The following is a 26,160-nucleotide window of genomic DNA, read 5'->3' on the forward strand; positions in this document are numbered from 1 at the left end:
CAGACCGGGGCACGAACCCGTGTCCCCTGCATCGGCAGGCGGACTCCCAACCACTGCGCCACCAGGGAAGCCCCGTATATGGTTTTTATTATGCTGAAGTAGTTTCCTTCTATTCCTAGTTTGTTGAGTGTTTTTAAAAGGGCGTTGAGGGCTTCCCTGGTGGCGCAGTGGTTGAAAGTCCGCCTGCCGATGCAGGGGACAGGGGTTCGTGCCCGGTTCCGGGAAGATCCCACATTGCCGCAGAGTGGCTAGGCGCGTGAGCCATGGCCGCTGAGCCTGTGCGTCCGGAGCCTGTGCTCAACGACGGAAGAGGCCACAACAGTGAGAGGCCCGCGTACGGCAAAAAAAAAAAAAAAAAAAAAAAAAAAAAGGGCGTTGAATTCCGTTGAATGCTTTGTGTGCATCATTTGAGATGATCATGTGATGTATTACACTGATCAATTTTCACATATTGAACTATCCTTGCATTCCAGGAGTAAATCTGACTTGGCCATGGTGTATAACCCTTTTGATATGCTGCTAAATTTAGTTTGCTAATATTTTATTGTGAGTTTTTGCATTAATGTTCATAAGGGATATGAATCTGTAGTTTTCTTGTAGTGTCATTGGCTTTTTTTTCCTGGCTATTCTTGCAATATTATCCTCTCTTATGAATTTAGAATCAGTGTCTAGTTTCCAAAAGTATCTTTTTTTGTTGTTATTGTTGCTTTGATTTTGTATTAGCTATAGGGTGATCTTTATTTGTCATTTCTCCTCAAATTAGGGAAAGATTATGCTTAAGAGAAGTTAGATGGTTCTATTAATTCTGGTTTTTGACTATTAGGTTTGCACGTTAGTTTCTATTTTTTTTTACCATCTTTATTGGAGTATAATTGCTTTACAATGGTGTTAGTTTCTGCTTTATAACAAAGTGAATCAGCTATACATATACATATATCCCCATATCTCCTCCCTCTTGCGTTTCCCTCCCACCCTCCCTATCCCACCCCTCTAGGTGGTCACAAAGTACCGAGCTGATCTCCCCGCGCCATGCGGCTGCTTCCCACTATCTATTTTACATTTAGTAGTATATATAAGTCCATGCCACTCTCTCACTTCATCCCAGCTTACCCTTCCCCCTCCCCGTGTCCTCAAATCCATTCTCTACATCTGTGTCTTTATTCCTGTCCTGCCCCTAGGCTCTTCAGAACCTTTTTTTTTTTTTTTTAGATTCCATATATATGTGTTAAGCATACGGTATTTGTTTTTCTCTTTCTGACGTACTTCATTCTGAATGACAGTCTCTAGGTCCATCCACCTCACTACAAATAACTCAATTTTGTTTCTTTTTGTGGCTGAGTAATATTCCATTGTATATATGTCACATCTTCTTTATCCATTCATCTGTCGATGGATGCTTAGGTTGCTTCCATGTCCTGGCTATTTTAAACAGAGCTGCAATGAACCTTGTGGTACATGACTCTTTTTGAATTATGGTTTTCTCAGGGTATATGCCCAGTAGTGGGATTGCTGGGTTGTATGGTAGTTCTATTTGTAGTTTTTTAAGGAACCTCCATACTGTTCTCCATAGTGGCTGTATCAATTTACATTCCCACCAACAGTGCAAGCCAAAAGTACCTTAGTGATACTTTTATTGGGAAATTTATAGCTTAATTTAGTAATAATTTTGTCAATGAGTTGAAAACTCAACCTAAAAATCCTGGTTTTCAGGCTTCCCTGGTGGCGCAGTGGTTGAGAGTCCGCCTGCCGATGCAGGGGATGCAGGTTCGTGCCCCGGTCCGGGAAGATCCTACATGCCGCGGAGCGGCTGGGCCCGTGAGCCATGGCCGCTGAGCCTGCGCGTCCAGAGCCTGTGCTCCGCAACAGGAGAGGCCACAACAGTGAGAGGTCCGCGTACCGAAAAAAAAAAAAAATCCTGGTTTTCATATATACTACTAAAATAATAAAGGTCATTATAAAAATTAAATTAATACATAAGTATGTAAAGGCTAAAAATTAAGAAGGTCCTCTTAAAATATTTCCTTATCATCACCGCCTCCTAACTTCCCTTCACTGAGGCAATTTTTACAAACAGTTTGATAGTATGCTTTCATAATTAGCCATACATTTACAAGCTTTTATGTGTACATCCACACGCAGGGTTTTTCTGGTTTTGTTTTGTATGTATATGGGATCATTAGTAATAAAGGAGCCATAATACATACTCAGTGTATATCAATGTATTGTAATTCTCTATGGATGCACATTCACATTGTTTCTTTTTTTCTTCCACTAATAAAGCTTGATCAAAGTCTCGTGCATACTTTTCCACATTTGTTTATTTAAGTAGAATTTCTAGAAAGGAATTGCCAGCGAGAATGTAATGAATGCATAATTTAAAAATTTGAAGATACCAAGTTATCTTCAGAGAACAGCAGTGATACTCCCAACAACGATACAGGATGGGACTTTTTTCACACGCTCTCCTAAGTACTAAACGCACAAATCTTTTTAATTTTTGCCACTCTGTATATATGAGATAACATCTAGTTCACAGTATGTCTGTAAGGGTCACACATGTTAAAGGATCTCTCACGTTGCCTGGCTTACTGTCAGCATTCTTTTTTTTTTTTTTTTTTAAAGCAGCCCAATCTGACAGTAAAATACATGCTAGGGCAATAAAATGTCTGGGAATCTTAATGAACACAATTTACCATCAGACTTCGTTGAGGCCGTAAAGAAAAAAATCCCCAACCCCAATATTGCAAGGACAACATTTCCAACGTGTATGGTCTGAAGGGATGGATCAGCTCTAATGATAACTGGGTGTTGAGTTCTGAAGAAGTGGGGTGTTCCCTTTTAAAAATAGTCTTCCCCCCAACCCACTCCCCAAAAAAACAACCGAACTGCGTTCCCCAGCCTGCCTTTGTCTCCGGAGCCACGCCGAGCTCCCGACAGCTCCCGCCGCGGAAGGCCCCTTACGGACTTCCTTGTTTCCTCTTCACATGGGTAAGGTGGGCTTCTTTCTGCCGTCGGAGGCGCCGGGGCCGGTGTACCTAAGGGTTCGGGCTCTCCGTCCGAGCGTGCACCTGGGAGCCCGGGAGCCGCACGGACCTTGCTCTTTTCTGACATTGTCCCACCGAAGTCCGCAACTCTTCCACGTTTCCCATTCTGTTCATTGGAAGACTGGTTCTGGAGACTGCAGGCTTATTTGACCTGCGGCACGGAATGCGGAGCGAAGTGCCAGACTTCTCAGTCCCCAGCCCTTGGAGACGCCGCCACCGGGACTGGACGTGGCGCGGTGTCGGACCCAACTGCCGTCACATGGATGGCATTTTCGGTTCAGCGTCTTTAGCCTGGATTTTGGCTTAATTCAACCTAAACAGCGTCTTGGAATTTTATTTTTTTCCAAAGCCTACGAGGTCCCGCGAAGGGAATTCGCGTTGGAGAGGGAGCCCGGTGTCACCGAAGAGGGAGCCGGGCGCCGTGAGGGTGGGGAAATCCTTCAGGTCCAGCCAGCGGTGGGACACTACCTCACGCACTCGCCTCTCACCTAGCTTAGACCTCAGGCAGTCGTAGTTGTGACTGGTGGAATGAGGCGGAAAACCCGCTGGTCTCCACCACAGCGGGTCTGGATTGGCTTCGGCACACAGTCGCTTTTCTGTAGTCCAATCCTAGAGTCGCTTAGTGATAAATCCCGCTTTAAAAGGCATTTGATAACAGTGTTACGTGTTGTAAGGCATACGGTGATTGGCTGCAGGGCTCACGGATTCGCTCGGTAGTAAACACAGCGAGGCTCCTGGGACCGCGGATTGGTCAATGTTCCCGGGGCCGAATAAATTCCGCCGGATTCCGCGCGCTGGCTGGCGGCACATCTACCCTGGCCCCGCCGCTTCCGCTTCTGATTGGCTGTAGCGCGGCCGGAGGGGAGGAGAAAAGCCGCGGAGTAGGCGATCTCGTGTTGCGTCACTTCCGTTTACTGTGGGCAGCTGCCGTGGTATTCTCAGAGAGCGGCGGCGAACGGGCTGAAGCAGCCGGAGGACGAGAGGCGGGGTGGGCGGAAGGGGGAGGAAATCCCATCACTGGGGCGCCAGCCTGGACGTTCCCGCCTCCTCCGACACTGTCGGGTCCGATCGGAGAAGGGTCACCGCCTCCTCCAGCGAGAAGGGGGGCGGAGTCCGGCTCAGGTGAGGCAACCCTGTCAGTGCGAGGCGTGGTGGCGCGCGCGGGCGCGCTCACGTGGAGACAGTTGGGCTCTGGGGGAGCTGCATGGGCGGCGCGAGCAGGGTCTAGTCCAGGCGTCGGGGCGCGCGCAGACGCGTACCGGTTCCCCTCCATCCCCCCACCCCCGCCTACCTTGTCAGTCTTTCTGAGGTGGTATTGTTACCCTCGGAACGGAGGGGCCAGGCGGGTGGAAGGCGTGTTCTTCTGCGCAGGCGTCCCCCGTGTCCTGACGCCAGGCTGTCGGTCCAGCCGGTGGGGCGGGGCTCTTGCCCCCTCGGATCTGCGGGCCGGCGACGTTGGTTACTGGGATCGGGTGGGGAAGGCTTGGGACCAACAGCCTGGCGGGGTGAATAGAGGATCTGCGGGATGGGGTCGGGTGGCTCTCTCGCCCCCATCCTGGGTCTGTTTGAGCGACGAGGTTTCATTTACACCAGAGCAAGGCCGAGGCGGTCTGGAATCGGGAACTGGAGGCTGACCCTTGGAGGGGTGGAGCCAGTGTTTTGGAATGCCCCAACTTATCAGAGGACTACCGTGTTTATAGGCTATTATTGAATGGCCTCTGCTTCCAGGCTTCGTGCTAGGAGCTGTGGGGGATGCAGTGGTAAGAACAGCCTTCTGTCCTCCTCCCCTTGTTTGGAGGACACGCAGATTTATACTTAAATACTAACCTTAGGCAGTGAGTTAAGGGGGGTCGAAGGTTAGTTTTTCTTCTCTTCCAAAAAAGGTCGTTTGTTATTAAGTCAGTGTGCATTCTGGCATCGTGGAGGGTACTGTGGAAGCTAATTTCTGAATAGGACACAAATCCTAAATATTTAGTTTGGAGGAAAAATTTTAGGTAAAGGCGCAGTGAAATCTTGAGTACTAAGTAGTATGGTTGGGTTCTGGTTAATTTTAATGAATTGAAGTAAGAAACCCTTCACCTTCAAGAACTGAAGCAGAAATATTTCCGAAATATGTTCATACACTTTTCAGTTGTAGAAGGTAGAAGATATTACATACATTAGGATCTTTCTTTAGAGGTTGAAGAGAATGCTGTGCCTTAGACATCACTGATGATTTGTTATCCTTGTAGGGGCTGTTGTGCCTTAGATAATTTAAAAAAGGTGGGCTAGGTGCCTCACCGTTTTCTGTAGAAAGTGCATTCAGTGTTGTGATTTTGGTGGTGAGGTTGATAAGCTAAAGGATTAGCGGAGGGGGAAAAAGACCAGGTTGGGAGAGGAGAGAGAGAATTTTAGAGAAAAGCCCCTAAACCAAGGGAAGGCCTCCTACTATTACTTTAGTCCCCTCTGGAAATCCCAGAAAACTTGGAAGACTGGCCTCACCACCACTGTCAGCTTGGTGACCTGCCAGGTAAGACTAACTCGTTGAGGACCTGTTCGGGCTCTTGCGTTTTGCTAAGTAAATGAACCAGGACTTTTTAAAGAGTCCTGAAGTCAGCATGTTTTCTTGATTTGCTTTTTCTCTCCTAAAAGTTGTGTCAAAACATGGTATAGTTAGCTGGGGATACTGGCAAGCTGTATTCTTCCTATTTGAGGTGTCTAGCAAAATTCTGAAAGAGATAAGATTTGGAAAGAAAAGCATCTAGAGTGGGGTGTTTTCCTAAGCTTAGGGGTCAGTGCTCTCAAAAGAGACTTTGTCGTAAGGCTATCACAAGTAGTTGGTTATTAAAAAAAAATCAGTTGGATACAAAATGCATGTAAATGTTTAGTATTTAAAGTATTTAGCATGAATTATGTTGAACTGGAGTTCTATAGCGTGGGTAAGACTTAAAAATAGCTTGTGTACAGTGAGAAATGACAAAGTTTGCTGTAGTGCTGACAGAATCTTGAATCTGCCTCAGTTTCTCCTTGGAAAGGGAAAAGAAAAACCCAAGGTATTGATTCCATGTTAGTCTTCAACTTTTATTTTTTTAATATAAATTTGTTGTAAACAAATACTTTTCCTGTTTGTCAGTTTTAAGCATATGAGTTCTCTTTGACTGTACTTAACATTTCTCAAATATGGATGTTGTCTAGTAGAGCCAAATTTTGTTAGTGTAGCAGGTGGGATGGAATGTAACACCACACGGCACCTTTTGTCTAAGTATGAGGTGAACTCATGCTAAAAGACCAGCTGTTTCTGAGTGAACTATTGTTCTTACAGTTGTTTTCATCATTGTCATTACTGAACAGTGGCTTTTAATCTCCAGATTCCAATTTTGGGAGGTGCCTTTCATTTGATTAATTATACATCTATTTACTAAAAGCTTTGATTTATCTTTCTGACCGCTCAGATTAGGAATTGTGTTGGAGTACTGACATTTTATTGTAATATAGATAGATTACTGTCTTAGTATCTAAGATTATTTTATCTGTACATAATTTTCCTTGTGATATTCTAACATACTTGAATGATATGTTTAAGGTTCCAGTATTTCCTTGATTCTAAACCACATTTTGTTCACATTTTAATCTTGAGGACAGGATGCCATAAGTAAGCATTATACCATAGCTTAACTGGCATTGTTTTTCCCCCCCAATGTTACATGAGATAATGTTGCACTTGATAATCACTGGCATCTTAGATTTAATGAAACTTGGTGCAATTAAAAGACTTTTGTATCCAACTAATTTGTTGTTAATTGTAAGCAATTAATTTTCCAAATCTGCACTCTGAAGAAAGTTTGCTATTGAAAGGAATCCTACTGGAAGTAATATTTTTTCCTTATTGAGAGGGGAATTAACGAACTGTTTTGTTTCTTTGACAAATTTTAAAGGATGATTGAGTGCTGGGTCTGCTTTTTGGAAACTGTACTTGGTGTTTTGTTACTTTGTATACTTGATAACAGTTTACAAATGCTTTATTTCCAGCTTAAGTTTAAAATGATTAGGGTGAATTGTTCCCCCCTTTCTTCCATACATGATATTGTTAACTTGGTGTAATTGATTTTTCAGTACATCTAAATTAGTTATAATTTAAAATCTACTCAGCTGTCTTCCTCTAAAAATATAAGACCTTCAATTTTAAAGGTCTTTGAAATACAAGTCCTTCTGTTTTAGTCTACAGAGAGGATTTGAGGAAGGAGGACAGGGAGAAGAAAACCCACTGTTCTGGGGTTCAGTTTTGAGAGGAATGTACAGATGGTACAAAAATCTAAACACATGTAGTAACATACACTGTATTTTATTTTGAGTAGAATGTCAAAAGCAACTTAGCAGGTGAAGTATCAGTCACTTGCGGAACACTATTGATTTGACAAATGATTCAGAGGTGAAGGAATATACTACTTTGAAGGTAAACTAGGTATAAGAAATGAATTAAATCCATTTTTCATCTTCTCTTCTGGAAAGGCACCATCAGTAATTGTGTCTCCAATGCTTCAGCATGGCTTTCTTCTTGATAGAAGTTTAGTTTTTTTCCTTAAGAAATACGTACCTTGATCTGTCAGGGGTGCAAGGCAATAAAAGCTATTTTAAAAAATTGCTGAAAAGGTTGTGTGTGGTGGAGGCAACTGGGATGTGTGTCAGGCAGCATTTTCTAAATAATAGAGGGAAAATATATTTAGACTTTTAAAACATGTTAAAATATAGTCTCAAATATATAAACAGCTAAAAGAAGCCATTGATGGATGGTTTCTATAGATTTTTGGGTACCTTTGTGAAGTTTGTATGCTCTTTAGAGCGTTAAGTGGCTACAGATGTTCTTTTATCTGGACAGTCAGCTGGCTGGCTAGTCATTTTAAGTTTTAGGAAAATGTAGTACCCGAGACAGGGAAATTTCTAGAACAGTTACAGTGCAAGTGTAAAGTTCTAAATAGGATAAAGCACTGAAGTTTGTCATAAATTATTATTATTTTTTTTTTTTTGCGGTACGCGGGCCTCTCACTGTTGTGGCCTCTCCCATTGCGGAGCACAGGCTCCGGACGCGCAGGCTCAGCGGCCATGGCTCACGGGCCTAGCCACTGCGCGGCACGTGGGATCTTCCTGGACCGGGGCACGAACCCGTGTCCCCTGCATTGGCAGGCAGACTCTCAACCACTGCACCACCAGGGAAGCCCCTGTCATAAATTATTTTGAAGTTGAAGTGCAGTGCTGTCAGACTGTCATGTAACTGACTGTCTTGGGCATGCCCATCTATCAGACAGCATTCTGCCGGTGGGCCACCACCTTGGCTGACCACCTCCCTGACAGGTTTGGGCACACCAAGATCTTCCCCTTATTACAGGTGATCCTGCCACCAGGAATGCATTCTGTCACCCAGCCCCTCTTCTCCCCAAGGCTCTGCTCCCTGATTCTTGTTTGGCACCAGCCTCATGGAAGGCAGGGTTGGGAGGAGCCAGTGGTAAGGAGCAGTGGGAGGAGAAGGCAAAGCTTATCTTGCATCCTGCTGACCTTCTAAACTGGGGTCTGTTAGCACTGGTGAGGGCTTGGCGGTGTGGTCTGTGGTGGTGGTGGCAGTGGCATGTAGCATTGGTAATAAGGGAGGATTTGAGGAAGAAAAGAGATGAAAAGCCCCTCCTGCCAGCTCTTCCAGAATCCTTGCTCTAATTTTCACTCCCTTAGCTGTTATTTTACACACCTGTCTTTTCACTCAGTTCCAATCCTTGACCCTGACCCTGCTTTTCAGCTTCATCCCCTCACTCCCTCCAATTGCCTGATCCTTATTCCTAGCCTTTGCTCACACTAGTAATTGCTTACTGTCTCTCCACTGAATATCCTTTCATCAGCCACCGGGCCCATGTCTTCCTGGGGGCTACTCCCATTACTGCAAAGTGAAGTTTTGTGGATGGACCTAGGATCATATCTCTTATCCTTCACTTGTTGTACTAGTTGGGTGATGTTGGCCCTAGGCATGGGGAAGACAGTCCCTGCTTGATCATCATCCATAAGAGAGAATATATGTAAAATACCTACAGGACCTCGCTCTTAGTAGGCATTCAACCCTTTCATCCAACTAATCGAAGTATAGTGGTAAGTGTGGTGCAGTGTTACTTACACTGCACAGGTGCTTTGACCTGTTTGCTAACATAGTAACAGGTTAAAGGCATACTTTGTGAGTGGTCTTGGAAGGTAATATTGCTGAGAAAATGCTAAGTGATTTATTTTGCACACTTGAGTAGCACAGTGTATGTATAAATCAAAGGCTGCCTTTACGCTAAAGTCCCATTTATCCTATATTTTTAAAGAATGAGATTGCAGGGAATTCCCTGGTGATCCAGTGTTTAGGACTCCGTGCTTTCACTGCCGAGGGCCCATGTTCAGTCCCTGGTTGGGAAACTAAGATCCTGCAAGCCATGCAGTGCGGCCAAAAACAAACAAAAAACAACCACCCCCCGAAACTGAAACAAAACAAAAAAAGAAAGAGATTCCACATACATGCGCTTTCTATATATGTAAAAATTTAGGGCTAATAGCCCCAGTATGTGCTGCTGGGCCCCTTTTTTCCCTTAGTGCATCAGCTGTCTCTTTGCAGCTTAATTAATTAATAAAAAATAATTATTAAAAAAAGACTATGTGAGGGCTTGAGGTACTTCCCTATGAGGAAATCTTTCATACATAGGCTTTGACCTTTATTTTGGATATTCTGAGACTTTTTCTTTCTGGCTTTTGGCTGATTGTAGGGATAGTTGTGACTCTCAGAAAAATAACTGTTGGGTAATACGGTGTTACATTTCACCTAAATACAAAATTCATTCAAGATAATTTACTGAGTTGTATATCAGGCACTTTGGAAGAGAGAGAGAAATTATAGTCCCTGGAGTCAACAAGAAGTTTTAGTAGAAGCATTTTGACTTTGCACTAGAATATAAGTAGGTCACTAATAACTTTTCTTATTCAAGCTGAATTATGAAGTTTTAGGTCAGCTAATCCCTAGGAATTTTTTTAAAGAAATTTATGTATTTATTTATTTTTGGCTGTGTTGGGTCTTCGTTGCTGTGCACGGGCTTCCTCTAGTTGCGGCAAGCAGGCCTCTCATTGCTGTGGCTTCTCTTGTTGTGGAGCATGGGTTCTAGGCGCACGGGCTTCAGTAGTTGTGGCACACGGGCTCAGCAGTTGTGGCTCGTGGGCTCTAGAGCACAGGCTCAGTAGCTGTGGCACACAGGCTTAGTTGCTCCACGGCATATGGGATCTTCCTGGACCAGGGCTCAAACCTGTGTCCACTGCATTGGCAGGCGGATTCTTAACCACTGCAACACCAGGGAAGTCCAGCCCTAGGAATTTTGAACTGGAAAACAAGCTGGTAAAGTGGGAGAGCTGGAGGGTAGGGTGAGATGGTAAGGGCTTCTGGCATTAGCTTGACATCCCCAGTCATGCTCACTTTTAGTCATTGATGGATTTCCTTTTTTTTTTTTAAAGATTTATTATTTATTTATATTATTTACTTTTGGCTGTGTCGGGTCTTAGTTACGGCACGCAGGATCTTTTGTTGTGGCACGTGGGCTTCTCTCTTGTTGTGGCGTGCAGGTTTTCTTTCTCTAGTTGTGGCGTGCAGGCTCCAGGGCACCGTGGGCTCTGTAGTTCTGGTGTGCAGGTTCCAGGTCATGTGGGCTCTCTAGTTGAGGTGCTCGAGCTCAGTAGTTGTGGCTCGTGGGCTTAGTTGCCCCGCAGCATGTGGGATCTTATTTCCCTGACCAGGGATCAAACCTGCGTTACCTGCATTGTAAGGCAGATTCTTTACCGCTGGACCACCAGGGAAGTCCTGATTTCCTTTTTAGTACACTTAATCTGTCCAATTTCTGAGCTGCCCTGACACAGAAGAACCAGAGAGACTATAAAATTAGTCATGCTGACAGATGTGGTAGCTGGGGTTAACCTTGGACGCCTGTGTGCCTACCTAGTCCCACTTAGTTGATCAGACCAGAATATGGATGAATGTTCTAGGACTCCAGGACTTGTAACCCCATCAAAAATCCTAGCCTGCTTGACTGGGACCTTGCCTAGTTTTGTTCTCTTATATTTATTTTCACTTATGTCATCTCTACAAGTGGAGGCAAAGTTCTGTTTAGTTATTTTTCTGCTAGGGTTTTATCTAGATTAGGGATATTGAACGTTAAGAGTTCTTAGAATGTTAAGATGCTTCTTGCAGGTGTAGCCTTGGCAGGTCCTGCCTGGCAGACCAGCAGCAAATCACTTGATATGTTGTAGATGATGTTTGAGTATGGGTGTACATTTCTTTATGAACTAAGTATATTATTGAAAAGCATGTGGGTAGGTCAATATATAAGTCAAACAGTTTAAAATGTGCTATTAACTGGCTTGTTCCCCTAGAACACAAATGAACTTTTTTATTAGTCTAAGTAAAGCACTATTAGGAAAGTAAATCTTTTGAGAAAAGTCAACTCTTGATTATTCATGTTAATGTAATAAGCAGTGGTATAAGTGTATTTTCTTAATTATATTTAGTTTGCAAATTTCTAAAACTCTGTTCCTGCATAAAAAATATTGTAGTGTACACTTGCTTTGGGTCAAAGTTACAAATTGATAGATTACTTGCTGGATATTAAATAGCTTCTCTTAAAAGTCAGTCAGTATACTGACAGCAGTAGGTTGCCCTTCACTATATATAACTTATCCTTACCAGTCCATTCAGAAAGATTGGTCAATATTTATTTATTTTCCCCGCCGCACCGTGTGGCATGCGTGATCCTAGTTCGCCCACCAGGGATCAAACCCATGCCCCCTGCATTGGGAGCACCGAGTCTTAACCACTGGACCACCAGAGAAGTCCCAATATTTACAGTATTTAATTGCATTGCCTGGCATGTGATATAATAGCTATTTATCAATATTTAAAATTGCATTATAGGAAGCTTTCTATCCTAAAATGGTTTAAATAATATAGGAATTATCTTTTCCATAGCATTCAATAGATATTTCCTGTAAAACTACTTGGTGCTGGTGCCTCTTCAGGGGAGAAGTAATTCTTTGGCAGCTCTTTCTAATTGTGTGTGTGGCGGTGGGGACCAGTTATGGTCTGTTCAAGCTCTCTTTTTAGATTTTTAAAAACAAATTTTACCAAAGATATATATGTAGTTTGCTAAGTACACATCACTTAAGGAATCAAATAGTTCCACAGATTTTTTTTTTCTTTTTTTTTTTTAGTTCCACAGATTTTTAAGATGAATACTAGGCCCTGGCCTCCCTGCTCCCCATTTCTCTTCCTCAAGACTCCCACTTTCAACTCTTTCTTTTTTTTTTTTTGCGGTACGTGGGCCTCTCACTGTTGTGGCCTCTCCCGTTGCGGAGCACAGGCTCAGCGGCCATGGCTCACGGGCCCAGCCGCTCCGCGGCATGTGGGATCTTCCCGGACCGGGACACGAACCCGTGTCCCCTGCGTCGGCAGGCGGACTCTCAACCACTGCGCCACCAGGGAAGCCCCCACTTTCAACTCTTAACTAATTCCTTTGATATTTATATACATATGTAAAAAGCCATGCTTGGAGCTTCTTAATTTTTCAGTTTAGGCATTATCTATTGACTTCCCCTTGGTTAGAGATAAGAATTTTGTTTTTTATGAGTTTGTTAATTTCTCCTTATGATTGTACTGGTTTTGCTCTGTGCATTTCAATGCACACTCCACATTCCTCCATCCCCCAGTAGAGTTAGAATTTTCATTAGATCAGCTATTCTCAAAGTATAGTCCAAGGACCCTTAGGGACCTCTGAGAGTTTTTCAAGGAGTCTATGAGGTCAAAGCTATTTTCATATTGATATAAAGACTTATTTACTTTTTTCACTTAATTCTTTCACGAGTGTACACTCGTGTATGATATTGCAAAATCCTGAATGCAGAAGCAAGTATGAGAATCCAGCTATCTTCTGTTAATGCAAAAATGTAAAACAGTGCCACTCTTCTCATTATTTTTTTCCGGGGAGGGGGGTATAGTTATTTTTCATAAAAGTTAACATGTAATTGTTTATTTTTATTCTATTTTTAAAAAATTTTTGGCTGCGTTGGGTCTTTTTTTAAAAATTGATGATTTATTTTTGGCTGCGTTGGGTCTTTGTTGCTGCACGCAGGCTTTCTCTAGTTGCTTTGAGTGGGAGCTACTCTTGTTGCGGTGTGTGGGCTTCTCATCGTGGTGGCTTCTCTTGTTGCAGAGTACGGGCTCTAGGCGTGTGGGCTCAGCAGTGTGGTGCACGGGCTTAGTTGTTCCATGGCATGTTGCATCTTCTCAGACCAGGGCTCGAACCCATGTCACCTGCATTGGCAGGCAGATTCTTAACCACTGCGCCACCAGGGAAATCCCTGTCATTGTTTATTTTTATTTAAAAATTAATTAACAAATAAGTGTTTTTAAATGTTCTGTTTTAAATTCCCTAGAGCTTTTAAAAATTTACCCTAGTTCCTCATCACAGCCTACGGAAGGGCTCAATAAATGCTAGTTGAAGATGTCTGCACTGCCAGTGCACGTGTACTACAATACTAGATCTTTGGCCTTCTGTTATTTTGGTTCTCTCTTTCACTTTCGGGACGATCACCTCTTGCCCAAAAAAGCTATGCATTTCCAAAAGCCATTTACCCCATCACATACATGGGGAGGGGCTCTAACTGTCAGAGGAATGTTACAGTGGCTGTTTGTCACTGGCAGCTGTCCAGCCTTTTGAACACCCCCACGTTTCCATTTGGAGAGCCTGCAAATTGTGTGTCCCATTTCCCAAGGTAGAATCATCATTACAGGGCAGATGTGAGAACTAGGTTCCCTTGGTCGTAGGTACCTGAGTGGGGTCTGGATGCAGATGTGAGCAATATGGAATAATACTGAGCATTTAGAACTACTCTGTCCAATCCAGTAGACATTAAATTAATTAAAATTAAATAAAATTAAAAGTTCATTTCCTCAGTCACACTAGCCACATTTCAAGTGCTCAGTAAACACATGTGACTAGTGGACAGCATAACAACTATGCTGTTGATTTCTGTCATTGTAGAAGTTGTATTGGACTGTGCTGGTGTAGAAGGTGCAATGGCAGCTCTCTTCTGGGCAGCTAATCCAGAGCAGGATCCATGGAAAATAGAGGTAGTAGTGGCAGTAATGATTTCCACGATGTGCTTGGGTGCTCTGGGGCATTCCTGTATCACTCTCCCACCCTCCTGGAGATTTTGTGAGCTTCCTAACATCTTTTTACCATAAATCCCTTCCTCCTTAAATCAGTTGAGCGGACTGATTGTATCCAGTTAAGGGCTCTGACTTACCCTGAAGTGTTTTCTGACACTCTGGATATATTGGAAGGAGCAGTTGAATAATCTAATTGGCCAGTTTTATGGCTAAAATTAGCTTTATATTAGTGGATTTGATTTCTATTGCTAATCTAAATGATCATAAATTGATTAAATGATATTAAGATGAAAGAATATTGCCGTTAAGGAGAAATTAGTTTGGAGTTATGTCTAAACAGATAATTCAACACAGTTACTAACTTAGAGAATAAGTGTTTCTCCAGGTTTTGATGATCATCTCTAATGTCACCATTTAGTTTCACAACTTCCAGGCCCCCATAAGAAGAAAGGAATCCTTAGCCTTTGTACTGCCCTGATGAAGGCCTGACAATAAGGCATAGCGGGACATTCCAGGCATCCCTAAAGTGTTTGGAGAAGAGCCTGGAGAACTTGAGTTGATCTCAAGGACTGTGTCAGGGCATCTAGTGTAGGGCTGACAATCTCTAGGATGACAGGAAGTTATATGAACTGTTTACCTATTTTGCAACATTATTTAAACCTCTGTTTTCATTGGGGTCATGTTTAGCTACCTCAGTAGTCTCTTCTCATAGGTTTCTGGGCCCTGGGAATCTCCTCAAAATGGTGCTTTTGAGACCACAATTTCCTTGCTACTTATGCCCTTTCAATAGAAAGGGGGATTGAATATTAGGAGTTTGACATTTTAGTGAATGACCTTTTGTGGAAAAGAGTGGTAGTTTCTCTTATACTCAAGATAACTGACATTACAAAAAATAAGGAGGCTGTTTTTCTTCAGATGATCATATTTCTGCTGCTTGTTGAAGAAGAAGGACATTAGACAGAATGCCCATTTAATGCTCCATTAAAATACCATTTATTTGGGAAGTTAGTCTTTTATGTTCCCCTCATCTGTTAAGTCAGAATAGTAAGCCCTACCTGACAAGGTTGTTTTGGAGATTAGAGATAATATAAATAAAAAGTACGTAACACAATGACTAGCACATAGAAGACTCTCTAACAGTAGTCACTATTGTTTTATTATTACTACTACTGTCAGCACTGCAACAGTTCTACAACATTGGTTCCAGTCTCCACAGTAGGAGAGAAAGCAATAAACTCAGTGCCTGGTGCTGCTTGCTTTAACCTAACAAGGCTCCAGTTGACATGGTCTCTTAGTTCTCAGAGTGACTCTGAGGCTGGTACAGCTTCCTGAGACAACTCCTTGTTTTATTTCTTTTGTTTCTTGAACCAGAATGTTTCTTCCCTGTTACCGCTATAAAATAATCGCCTCCTTGGAACTTGACACTTACTACTATACGTGTTTACTTTCCAAGTCAGGAGCTATAGACTTGTGAGCAATAATTGCATTTTGTCTAATCTCCCCAAAGCCTTGAGCTCTGTGGTCCCTGGTTGATTGGGTGGGGTCAGGGGCGCATGTGCTGCTGCTTGCCATTGTTGGCCCTTCACTCCTATCAGGGAATCTTGATAAAGCAAGAAGGGGGCAGCAGGAAAGTACGTGTTTTAGTGATGTATTTGTTGTTGGAAACTCTTCAAAAGCTGAAAAAACACAGGATGTAAAAGAATAGGCCAACACGTGGCCCCTGCTTTGAGGCATTTTACCATCCATTTGTAACTTTCCAGGTGCAGCAAAGGCCTGTGCTTAATACTCTGTTAGCACTGTAGACCTTTGGTTTTTATGGATTTAGAGTTTGTCATTTTTGTTATTTCCCAGGGATCTTGAAGGCGTGTGTCCTGTGGTCACTTGTCATTTCACTCAGTCATTACTTGGCCTGCTCTGTAGGGCTGGGCCACTAAAGCAAGTGGGCAAGCCTGGTGTGCAGCTTGGCATCCATGTGGCCTTCTGCTTGCAGTAATCCTTGTGAAGTGCCATAATGGTACTTGTGAATTTGGAGATGTGCAAAGATCTCAGGGTATATGCCTTTAGAATGTCAAGGATCTACCATGTTTTGTTTTGTTTTTTTTGAGGTACACAGGCCTCTCACTGTTGTGGCCTCTCCCGTTGCGGACCACAGGCTCCAGACGCACAGGCTTAGCGGCCATGGCTCACGGGCCCAGCTGCTCCGCGGCATGTGGGATCTTCCCGGACCGAGACACGAACCCGTGTCCCCTGCATCGGCAGGCAGACTCTCAACCACTGCGCCATCAGGGAAGCCCTACCATGTTTTTTAAAATTTCATTTAATGTTGGGAATTCCCTGGCGGTCCAGTGGTTAGGACTTTGTGCTTTTACTGCTGAGGGCGTGGGTTGAATCCCTGGTCAGGGAACTAAGATCCCACAAGCCATGTGGTGTGGCAAAAAAAAAAAAAAAAAAACAACCCAAAAATTATTTTATAAAAGTTAAATATATGTATGTATTTATATTTTAGAAGCCACATAGTTCCATTAGGTTTAGAGCTAAAAAAATAGCAGTCTTCTGTCCCCCGTTTTTCCCCTCCAAATTCCCCCTCCTTAGAGGCAGCCATTTTCACTTTAGTTGTTTCGTCTGCTACTGCTTTCTGTATTTCCAAACAGCGTTCTTATATTACTATTTCTTGAGGTAGTATTTAAGACAGCATTTCTTGACTAATAGGGAAGATGAGAATTTAACTTTCTTACACCACTTCTCCTCTGCCTCCCCCTCCACACGTATTGGCCTTCCCTTACCCTTCCAGTATCTCAAATTTGGCTGTGTTCACATTATTATGACTCTGTAAACAAAACACATAGGGTACAGCAACTAAACAACCATGTATTCTTCCTGGAGTTAATAACTGTCCCATTTAAAATTCTTCTTGGGCTTCCCTGGTGGTGCAGTGGTTGAGAGTCCGCCTGCCGATGCAGGGGACATGGGTTCGTGCCCCGGTCCGGGAGGATCCCACATGCCGCGGAGCGGCTAGGCCCGTGAGCCATGGCCACTGAGCCTGCGCGTCCGGAGCCTATGTGCCGCAACGGGAGAGGACAAAACAGTGAGAGGTCCGCGTACCGCAAAGAAATAAAATAAAATTCTTCTTGTTTTTTTATGACCTATCTTCACATTTTCATGGAACTGTTAACTTCTTAGCGCTCTCAACTATATCATGTGATCTCTCCATTCCTTTTTTCCCTTGGGGAACTCCTTGGAGTCCCTCATATTCCTGCTCCAGTCTGCTCCCCAGTCCTGCTGCCTAGCTCTCATTTCGGGCTTCAGCATCATCTTTCAAATTCTCTTTGCCTGTTTTCTAGGATGTGTGTGCAATTCCTATATTCTTCATCTTCCTTTTCTTGGTTTATTCCCAGCTTCCTGAAGCACAAGGTTTAATAGCTTCCTGAGAAGGGATATGTGGGAGGTAGACTTCTGCGTTCTTGCTTGTCTGGAAAATGCCGTAGTCTCCCCTTACAATTGATGTTTGGCTGGGTATGGTCTAAGTTGGAAGTAATTTTCTCGGAGAATTTTAAAGAACCTTTTACCTTCCAGTATTGCTTTTGAGAAGTCTAATGCCAGTTTTATTCCTGATTCTTTGTTAACTCCCCCCAATTCAAACTTCCCAGATCTTTATCCCAGGTGTTTTAAAATGTCACTGTAATGAGCCAGGTGTGGGGATTTGTTCATTCATATTGCTGAGCACTTGGTGGACCTTTTTAGTGTGAATAAGTAACTTCTTCAGTTCTGAGAATTATTCTTTGTTATCATTCTCCCCATTTTCTGTCTTTTCTCTTTTTGTATTCAGACTTTGGGCTTCATTAGTTAATTCTTTTTTTCTCTTGTTCATTCACTTTTATTTCTCCTTTGCCTTGTCTGTGACATTTCCTCAGCCATATTATTATCTTCCAACCCTTCTAGTAACTTAAAATTTTTTTTACAATTTTAAACTTCCAATACTTTTTGTTTCTGGAATATTTCTTTTCAAAAAAAATTAAAAACATTCCTTGTTTCATGGATATCGTATCTTAGCTCTCTGAGGATGTTAATTATAGGTGTTTTTCGCCCTTAGTTCTGTTTCTTCCAGATGCTTTTTGTTTGTTTAGGGCTCTGTCTTTCATGTTGCCAAAATCTTGGCTGTCTGTGCACAGATGCTGTACAGAAATTCTGAGACAGTTATGGAGGAGAAAGAAAGAGTGCCTTTATTTCTTTGCCAGGCGAAGAGGGAACACAGTAGGCTAGCACCTCAAGAACTGTGCTCCCCTCCCTGGGGAATAGGGAGAGGTCTTATAGTCGGGGCTCATGGTCAGGGGTATGCAATAAGGACGAAGGCAGTAACAGTCTTGCATTCTTCTTCTGTAGAGTTTCAAAAGGATGGGGTTGCTGACAAGATTAGGATGTGTGCAGGGTCTGACGGTCTCCTAATCTTCTCTAATCCCTTTAATCTTGCCTCAGGTTGTTTCTTACCTGCTCCTCCCTTGATTAGCAACTGTTCGAATCTGCCCTTTGGAACTCAGGGAAGGTCATGGAGGCTGGAGTTTTGCCTACAAGAAATGGGGGACAAAAAAGCCTCCGTGCCTGGGAGCCCCATAGGGCCACACTCGGTTTCAATGTTAGGGATTTTCCCCCTCCAGTTTGTGGTGCTTCTACCTGACTGATTGGAAGCTGAGTGAATCGGCCTTGAGGACTGGTGGGCTTCACTGTAGGGAAGTTTGATGGGGACCCAAGTGGTCTGTTGGAGGGATTCCCTGGGTATTTGAACCCTGGGCTGCTAGTCTTCTATTGGTGGGTGGAATGTCTTACCTTCTAGTGCGGACTTTAACTTCATGCTCCAGCTGTGGGTTGTAGCAGCTCGTCCCAGCCTCGCGTCCTGAGTACAGAGTTTCTCTGGTTCAGCCACCAGAGCCCAGCAGGGGACTGCTGGCTTCTTTCCCGAAGAGGCTTTCCACACCCCCTCCACCAACCCGTCAGAGGCAGGCGCCCTTTCTTTGTCTCCTGTAGCACCTTGTACTTCCTACCACAGCACTTGTAATACTTTATTGTATTTGAACGTTGATTAGTCTGTCACCCCTGAGGGCAGAGATGGATCTGTCTTGTTGATCATTTTATCTCTAGTGCCAGGCACGACTGTCTGCATGTGTTTGTATCCTGGGGTGTAACCATTAGATTCTGCCTCCCTCCCTCCCAGAGGACCAGAGGTTCCTTCGCTGGAGAGGATAAAACAGGGTTTTAAACTTTGTGGCTCCTTCAGCTTCTACAGTCTGTGGGCAGAAGGCACAGAGCAGCGGCACTTTGGGGGTTATTGACCCTGTTTTCTAACCATACAATGAGAGTGTGTCATGAGCACTAGTCAAGGAGTTTGACTTTGAATCAGCAGTCCTGTAGTTCCTAGGAAGTGTAGCAGTTTCTTAGGAGAGGACAAGCAAGTTCTTGTTGCTGATGAGTCCAAGAGATGAAAATGTACATATGTAATGATTCCACACTCAGCTTTGGAAAGTGATCCACCCATAGTCCATGCGGTCTCTTCTTTATTCCCTTTTTTAATTTTAACATTTATAAAAAATTTCAAATGTACAAAAAATAAGCTTTTGAAGCAAACGCTAGACATCATGTCATTTCATCTGTATTTCAGTATGTTATCTCTTTAAAAACTACTCTTTTGAAAAAAAAAAATCAATGCCATTATCACATCTAAGGGGGAGAAAAACCTAGTAATTCTGTTAGTATCATCAAAGATACATGTGATGTTCTAAGCAGTTGGTTGGGTTGGATGTATAGAAGCCCTACAGGTGAAAATGGAGTCTGAGCAGATGGTTTTGGAGCTTGTTCATCTCTTGTTTTTCTTTCTTCTTTTTTTTTTGAAGTTTAATTTATTGAGCTTTATTGAGGTCTATGTACATACCATAAAATTCCTTGTTTTAAGTGTACAGTTCAAATATTTTTAGAGAATTTGATGTGTAATCATCATACCCCAATTTTAGAACATTTCCATCATGCCCCCAGAAGTCCCTCTTCCCACTTGCGTCCTGCCCCGAGCCCAACCCCGGTCCCAGAAAACCACTAATCTACTCTCTGTCTCTATAGCTTTACCTTTTCTGTGCCACAGGTGTGGAACGTCCATTAGATTATTTTTTTATCGAATAGACTTCCAGCCAGTCCCCTTGTCTTGACATCATCTTCACTCCACTTCCCCTGGCACCTTGGCAGCCAGTTCTGAGCCTCTGGGTGGGTGGGGGTTTATATATGTCAGGTTGTTTTAGCCACTGCCAGTTTAGGATTCAGCTTTCTGGGCATGCTAAGTCAGTCAGCATGTATTCGTTTACCTGCTTACCAGCTTCCAAAATGCTATTGATATTTCTTTCCCATTCTTTTTTCCCTTGTGGGTTTTTACCTTTAAAACAACAAAACCAAAAAACTTTAAGGGTGGAGAGGGTAAATGCATGAGTGCAATCTACTACCATCTATAACTGGAAATCTTCCCCACTAATATTGATATGCCCTTTTTATTTATTTAAGGTTGCTAAAAGACTGTTTATAATTTCTTGGAGTTTATTTATTGTCCTCAGGGAGTGCAGAACTCTGACTTCTCAGGTATAGATAGATGTTGCATCACCCACACACTGGTCTTTTCTAACATGGACCCTAAGTGTTAAAAGTGGGTCATGTAAGGGTGAAGCGGAGGCTGTAAACAGCCCGTAGCTGATCTGTGTGTGTGTGCAGGCTTCCAGGGCTGTTAGCCGAATCAGCATTTGCTCCTTATTGGACAGGTGTTTAGTCTGCGTGCCCACCATCAGAAACATCACGAGCTTTGAAAGGTCCAAGCTTGGTCATTCATGCCTCCCTCTTTTTTTTAAGATTTTTTTTTTTTTGATGTGGACCATTTTTTGTGTTTATTGAATTTGTTACATTGCTTCTGTTTTTTGTTTTGGTTTGTTGGATGCGAGGCATGTGGGATCTTAGCTCCCCGACCAGGGATCAAACCCGCACCCGCTGCATTGGAAGGCGAAGTCTTAACCACTGGACCACCAGGGAAGTCCCCATGCCTCTCTTGTCGTCGCACCCTCTGTGCCCTTTGACTTAAGCTCTTCTGTGTCTTAACACTTTCTTTTTTTTATAGGATCATGGATTTTCCTGGCCACTTTGAACAGATCTTCCAGCAGCTGAACTACCAGAGACTTCACGGCCAGCTCTGTGATTGTGTCATTGTAGTGGGGAACAGACATTTCAAAGCCCACCGCTCGGTCCTAGCAGCATGCAGTACACATTTCCGAGCCCTGTTCTCTGTGGCAGAGGGAGATCAGACCATGAACATGATCCAGTTGGATAGCGAGGTAGTGACAGCGGAGGCCTTTGCCGCACTGATTGACATGATGTATACCTCCACCCTCATGCTGGGGGAGAGCAATGTTATGGATGTCTTATTGGCAGCCTCTCACCTGCACTTGAACTCTGTTGTTAAGGCATGTAAACATTACCTAACGACAAGGACGCTGCCCATGTCTCCCCCCACCGAGCGCGTTCAGGAGCAGAGCGCCCGCATGCAGCGCTCCTTTATGCTGCAGCAGCTGGGACTGAGCATCGTGAGCTCAGCCCTCAATTCCAGCCAGAGTGGTGAGGAGCAGCCGGCCCCCATGAGCTCTTCGATGCGCAGTAACCTGGACCAGCGGACACCCTTCCCCATGAGACGCCTGCATAAGCGCAAGCAGTCTGCAGAGGAGCGGGCCAGACAGCGGCTCCGACCCACCCTGGATGAGTCTGCCATCTCCGACGTTACGCCAGAGAATGGGCCGGGGGTTCATTCTCGGGAGGAGTTCTTTTCACCAGATTCTCTGAAGATTGTGGATAACCCTAAAGCTGACGGGATGACCGACACCCAGGACGACAGCGCCATCATATTTGACCGGCCCTTTGGTGCTCAAGAAGATGCCCAGGTGCCCAGCCAGTCCGACAACAGCACCGGCAACGTGACCCAGCTCTCCATGGCCTCCCGCGCCACTCAGGTCGAGGCTAGTTTTGAGCAGGAAGCCACACCTGAGAAAAGTGGTTTTCAGTGTGAAAACCCTGAGGCTGGCCTTGGTGAGAAGGAGCATATGAGAGTGGTGGTTAAATCTGAGCCCCTGAGCTCTCCTGAGCCTCAGGATGAAGTGAGCGACGTGACCTCCCAAGCGGAAGGCAGCGAATCGGTGGAGGTGGAGGGAGTGGTGGTCAGTGCCGAGAAGATAGACCTCAGCCCTGAGAGCAGCGACCGGAGTTTTTCAGATCCCCAGTCTAGCACTGACCGGGTAGGAGACATCCATATTTTGGAAGTCACAAATAACCTAGAACATAAATCCACTTTTAGCATTTCAAATTTTCTTAACAAGAGCAGAGGAAGTAACTTTAGTGCAAATCAGAACAATGACGATAATATCCCAAACACCACTAGTGACTGCAGGCTGGAGGGGGAGGCCCCTTATTTGTTGAGTCCAGAGGCTGGGCCTGCAGGCGGGCCCTCCTCAGCCCCTGGCTCTCACATGGAGAACCCGTTCAGCGAGCCCACAGATGCTCACTTCGTCAGGCCTATGCAGGAAGTGATGGGCCTGCCATGTGTGCAGACCTCAGGCTACCAAGGAGGAGAACAGTTTGGGATGGATTTTTCCAGGTCTGGTTTGGGGTTGCATTCCTCCTTCTCCAGGGTAATGATGAGCTCCCCTAGAGGTGGAGCCAGTAACTTTCCATACTACCGCCGCATAGCTCCCAAAATGCCAGTGGTAACGTCAGTCAGGAGCTCACAGATCCCAGAGAACTCTGCCAGTTCCCAGCTAATGATGAACGCGGCCACATCCTCATTTGAAAACGGCCACCCTTCGCAGCCCGGCCCCCCGCAGTTGACGAGGGCATCTGCTGACGTCCTGTCAAAGTGCAAGAAGGCCTTATCGGAGCACAACGTCTTAGTCGTAGAGGGGGCTCGCAAGTATGCCTGCAAAATCTGCTGCAAGACTTTCCTGACCTTGACAGATTGCAAGAAGCACATCCGTGTTCACACAGGTGAAAAACCCTACGCCTGCCTCAAGTGCGGCAAGAGGTTCAGTCAGTCCAGCCACCTGTACAAACACTCGAAGACCACCTGCCTGCGCTGGCAGAGCAGCAACCTTCCCAGCACTTTGCTCTAACCCGACCTCTTGAGATAATGCTGAGGCCAGTATCAGGACCTAAACTACAGTCTCTTTTGGTTGGTGGTTAATGCCGTTGGGTTTGAGGCTTCAGGCTGCGAATGGCTCATGCAAATTTCGATGACTAATAAATGGAGAATAAATAGGTGTAGTGCTTGTACTGCTACATTTCTGAGTGAAATGTACGCTTTGAGAAGGGATCCAATCCCTGAAACCAAGTTCTTCCTTAGGGTTGAGTAATGCAGTCAAAGTAGTTTGGAATCGATGTCATTAAAAGTGGCACATTTGACAATTAAAAATTGAAGTGCAAAGGTTTTTTTTTAGCAATTTTTGTAAAACTCTGAAGCATTTAAATTTCCTATATACCTTCTGATGAGATTATATACCTGCACAGTGATGCAAGATAAACTTAAGTGTAACCAGTGGCAACTTTGTGCCTGTCTAAAAGGAAGGCCCTTGAGGACATACCTGTCTGCCAAAAATGCTTTCAAGTTTATCATGAGCTAGTCCTAGGCTTCAGAAAATACTGTATTTTTTATTTTTGTCTGATTTGCAGTCACAGACACTGCACTTTCATGGTGCTGACACTGGGTCCAGAGCGAGCATTCTCTGGACTATTAGGTGTATATATACTTTGGAAAACATCACTGTTTGTTACATAGATGTTTTAACAATTTTTCCTGGTTTTAAAAACAAAGTTGTAAAAGGAATATGTACTTATAGGGAGCAGCAAGTAAGGTATTGTTTCTGTATGTGCTGTTTTAGCAGTATTTTAACCAACTTGTAATATATATGTTACAGTTCCATGTTTGGAAGTCAGAAAAGAGCTAGTGTTTGTCTTTGTTCTGATGGTGTGGAGTCCTGTTTAGTGAGATCTTTTATGGCGCATTTACCCTTTGTTCCGTGCAGATTTCGGGGGCTGGTGCAGCCTGACACATCTCACCCAACGACAAACCCGTTGTCTGCTTCACTTCTTCACATTCATGCCACATATGGCATCTTTCCCGGGCCTAGATTACTGTTTTCAGGTAAAAACTAACCAAAAGTGAAATCAACCCCCCTCCATCATGGGTTTTATTACTGTTCAATACTATCGTTTTAAAGTACAGACCCTGAACTTTTGTTGTTGCCCCAACCCAATACTGAATGTGTGAAATCCAAATGCAGCAGTATTCATGGGTAAATTAAATGGGTTGGGCAGCCCAGAGCACAGAAGTCACCAAGCAGCATCTGAGACAGTTTGAGGAGACATCTGGGTGACTGCCCTGGGCCTCCCTGGACCCCACTGCTTCTCTTCCCCAGCCCCACCTGTGGTCTTCTGACCCTGTGCCATTGGGGCTCTTGGTAGCAGCTGTCAGGCTGAGCCCTGGCTCATGAGCTTCCAGGGGAAAAGCACAGGTTAATGTGTCTCTATAGAGCTCATGAAGTCAGTTTAATTCATGCATGAACATGAGTCCATTTTTTATACAGCTTTTTTAGACACAAGCCATTGTGCATAATTGAGTGAAATCCTTCAGTTCTTACCTTTGTTTAGAAAGAAAGGTAATCAGCGAGTGTTTTCTCCTCTTAAGCTAGCGTACGCAGTTACACATCTGTCTGTGGATAAACTTACAATGTTCATTGCTTAGCATCTCCTATGAACTGATTCCCAGGGAGGAAAACCAAAAGGGAAACCTCTGATTCCTCTCCTTTCAGATGTGGGGGAGACGGCTGGAGGCTGTGGGATCACCTGTGAGGTTCAGCTGTGTGTGGCGAATTGTTAGCAGTCATGCTCTGACTTGATGTGAGGAGGCTCCACATCCACCCCTCTGTGGGGACCAGTGACTCGTGAGATTAACCCTGGGAGGCAGGTGGGTCAGCGTGGAGAACGAGAGAGGCCCTGCCTGGCTTGGGAAGAGGAATCGGTGGCACCCGGAGAGCAGTGGCAGCCCTCCTCCCCTTCCACCTTGAGGAGGAGGTGCCAGGAAGCCGCCCCCTCACCTGAGCTCCAGCTTAAGTGGACTTGCTTTGGGGCCTATCTCTGACACAGCGGCTGGCGCCCTGCCTCTCCACTGCTAAGTGGAATCTGGAATCTCTCATCTACCTCTTAGTCAATCAGTTCCTACATGTGAGAAGCCAGCCTGTGAGCCAGGTCCTCGTACATGCTGTAGCACTTAAAAAATAATTCAGAGGTTCCCTGGAAAACCAGTCCCAGGGTTCCCACAAATTGGTAGTTTCTACCTGAATTTTAACTGGTATTGGGTACCTGGATTTGATTGGTTAGCCTTAATTATAGCTTGGCATAATCATTTCTGGTGACCAAATTATAAGGTTCTATCAGGGCACCTGTGTCAGTGGTGCTATGCTGGTCAAAATTTGAGACTTTGAAATAAAAAATTTGTCGTATTCATGCCTCTAACTAATTATGTGTTCTTTTTCTTCGCCTTAGGTTTTTAAGGTTGAAATAAAAAAATGAAGTAGTATTGCTTTCTCTGCTAACCCTGCTGTGACCAGTACTTTTTTTTAAAACCAAACTTCCTAGAAAATTCTCTCATGCTGTGGTTAATAACAATTATCGGTCATCAGTCCCTCGTGCTTTCCCTGAGCTTTGTCTCTGAGCTGTGGACAAGGGTGATGTGTTGTTCTCACCGCAGTTTTACTCCTAGTGGGCCTGCCAAATCTTGCGCTTTCTGCCGCTCCCTTACGTGCCTCCCAGGGTGAAGACTCCACTCTCCAGTATGGCTCAGCTGCGGGGAAGAACTGGAGCCCA

The 26,160-nt window shown here is 44.3% G+C and overlaps 1 protein-coding gene across 5 annotated transcripts; it reads left to right on the forward strand.

Moving 5' to 3' along the window:
* The first annotated feature begins 2,044 nt into the window (after nucleotides 1-2,044).
* Nucleotides 2,045-25,796, forward strand: ZBTB5 (zinc finger and BTB domain containing 5). 5 transcript variants are annotated; one of them, XR_004350427.1, is made up of 4 exons: nucleotides 2,045-4,166; nucleotides 21,377-23,436; nucleotides 24,321-24,439; nucleotides 25,107-25,796. XR_004350427.1 is itself a non-coding variant. In XM_032635477.1 (3 exons), exon 2 carries the CDS (start codon nucleotides 21,381-21,383, stop codon nucleotides 23,409-23,411), a length of 2,031 nt encoding a protein of 676 aa, XP_032491368.1. In that variant the 5' UTR covers nucleotides 2,045-4,166; nucleotides 21,377-21,380; the 3' UTR covers nucleotides 23,412-23,436; nucleotides 24,321-25,796. The 5 variants fall into 5 exon arrangements, 3 of the variants coding, with proteins under 3 accessions (XP_032491368.1, XP_032491366.1, XP_032491367.1); XR_004350426.1 differs by having other exon boundaries at nucleotides 21,377-24,439; XM_032635477.1 differs by having other exon boundaries at nucleotides 24,321-25,796.
* Nucleotides 25,797-26,160: the final 364 nt, after the last annotated feature.

The sequence above is a fragment of the Phocoena sinus genome, chromosome 6 (genome assembly GCF_008692025.1).
Source record: "Phocoena sinus isolate mPhoSin1 chromosome 6, mPhoSin1.pri, whole genome shotgun sequence".
In the NCBI taxonomy this organism is placed as follows: domain Eukaryota; kingdom Metazoa; phylum Chordata; class Mammalia; order Artiodactyla; family Phocoenidae; genus Phocoena; species Phocoena sinus.

Coding starts and splice junctions, on each gene's coding strand:
- ZBTB5 (XM_032635475.1), top strand. CDS start 21,381: ATGGATTTTCCTGGCCACTTTGAACAGATCTTCCAGCAGCTGAACTAC.